This window comes from Zeus faber (genome assembly GCF_960531495.2).
Source record: "Zeus faber genome assembly, chromosome: 10".
Classification (NCBI taxonomy): domain Eukaryota; kingdom Metazoa; phylum Chordata; class Actinopteri; order Zeiformes; family Zeidae; genus Zeus; species Zeus faber.
The window spans coordinates 1710956-1712942 of record NC_137199.1 but is presented as its reverse complement, the minus strand read 5'-3'; the positions used below and the strand labels follow the sequence as shown (position 1 = coordinate 1712942).

The following is a 1987-nucleotide window of genomic DNA, read 5'->3' as shown; positions in this document are numbered from 1 at the left end:
TTTTAGAAACAATAAAACCATCAAACACCTCTATTATTTAGTTTTAAATAGCATTCCAATTCCAAGCTAGAACAGTGATTTATGTCAACTGTGTTTTTCTGTACAATCTTTGACCACCCAACCCCTACCCCCCACCCACCCCCCGCCTATGTCGGGAGACAACGTTAGGATGTAGGTATAAAACTTGTAGTCACTTTCCTTTTTTCAGGCCATTCTTAGAGCAGCCGTACAGGTGTACAGCCTTTCAGCCTTCAGTCAACTGCAGAATGTACCCTTATTTATAAAACAAAAAAAGCACATTTTGTAGTCACCCTTGATACAAATTTGTCTTTTGTGGTAACAATGTCAATGCGTAAGTGAGCTTTGTTTGTCTGAGCTCACTGTGTAGAATGCAGTGACGCAAGGTGGTCAGTGTGTATGTTTAAGAACCCAGCAAAAGGAAAGTGGTCTAGAATGACAACAGCGGGCACTGCCTTCATATACGGTTCATGTGGCGATTTTTCCGTTCAATCCGTCTTAGTGCACGTCTCTCACATGTGTGTGGTGTAAAATGCTGGAGCTCCATACGTCTGGGAGCCCAGCATGAAGGGCGACAGGACAGCAGTGTGGCTCGGTGTCAGGAAGGGTAGCTGCACCAGGCCTCCTGTCGGCCCGTGGTGGTGGCCCCCGTACCCCGCTGCATGCATTGACAGGTGTCCGCTCATCGGAGGGGAAGGACTCAGAGGGCTCAGGCCACCCAGGCCTCCTCCTCCCCCGCCCCCCCCCTCCTCCGCCCCCCCCTGTTGGGGCGCTGGTGTCTGCCCCAGGGTTCTGTTTCTTCCACTTGGTCCGGCGGTTCTGGAACCAGATTTTGACCTGGGTCTCTGTGAGTGAGAGCGACAGCGCCAGGTTGAGCCTCTCACACACGGACAGGTAGCGGGTGGACTTGAACTTGTTTTCCAAGGCCACCAGCTGCTCGTATGTGAAGGCAGTCCGTGCTCTGCGGGGCTTGCCGGACTTGGAGTCAGAACCGGAACGTTTCCTCTTGGGTTTCCCCTGCTGGCCCAGCGGCCCATTGCCCTGGACGCCGTTCATTTGGCCTGAGCCCGGACACCCCGCGGGGCTTTTGGTGTCCCTGCCTGAGTCCAGGTATTGGTGCGGTTCTCCCTCTCCGCCACTGGGCATAGCTGAGCTGCTCTCCTCACTGCTGTAATGCTCGTCCGGAGCCTCAGAGTCTGGGGTACCAGTTCGATGGAAATGGTTCTCATCCGGTCCTCTGTACACATAAGCTTCCTCTGGAAAACATTACAGACACAACACAGGTTTCATATAGGGTGTTGAGGGTGATTTCATTTCACTTTGACTGATTATTTTCAGTAGTAGTAAAAGAAATACATCTTTAACCATATGCACATTTAAGCCTCATTCATGTGCCAAGTTATTTTCGACTCTTAGATGACACTTTGAGTCTTTCGAGACTAGCAACAATACAATATAATTATATATATTTATAAATTATTATATATATATGCACACACATATATTATTGTATATATTATTACTGTACAGTTTATGTGGTACTCCAGGGTAGGTTGGTCACTGTTACTGGAATGACTAAGATCAGCATCCAAACCAAACCTCTATGAAGGGGCCACATACACTTAATTCTTTTGCATAGTAACTATCAAGTTAACGAACAAGTAAACGAAAATGCAATTCTCAATAAATCGCCCTGCCACGATGTCATACACATGCGTCATTGCACACTAAATTAAATTTATATTAAATATATATATATTATATATACATAAAATGGTATAATTTTATTTAAATCACTATATTTAATATAATGAAATAAGAAGGTCTGTTAAATTACTTAAAGAAAACCCACACAGGATTTCCTGAATTTCTCCCCAGAGTTTAGGAAAGTGTTATTTTATCGTACACAAAATTAAATTTTTACTTTGAAATTTTTATATATATTTATTGAGCATTTTACATATTAGGA

At 44.7% G+C, this 1987-nt stretch overlaps 1 protein-coding gene across 1 annotated transcript in view; it reads right to left on the bottom strand.

Annotated features, from left to right (window-relative positions):
• Nucleotides 1-530: 530 nt before the first annotated feature.
• Nucleotides 531-1987, bottom strand: part of nkx1.2lb (NK1 transcription factor related 2-like,b) — a gene marked incomplete at both ends in the record, with an annotated part of 5679 nt that continues 4222 nt past the window's right edge. Inside the window, 2 exon segments of the mRNA XM_080007674.1 lie at nt 531-759; nt 761-1274. Coding sequence (XP_079863800.1) covers nt 531-759; nt 761-1274 — 743 coding nt within the window.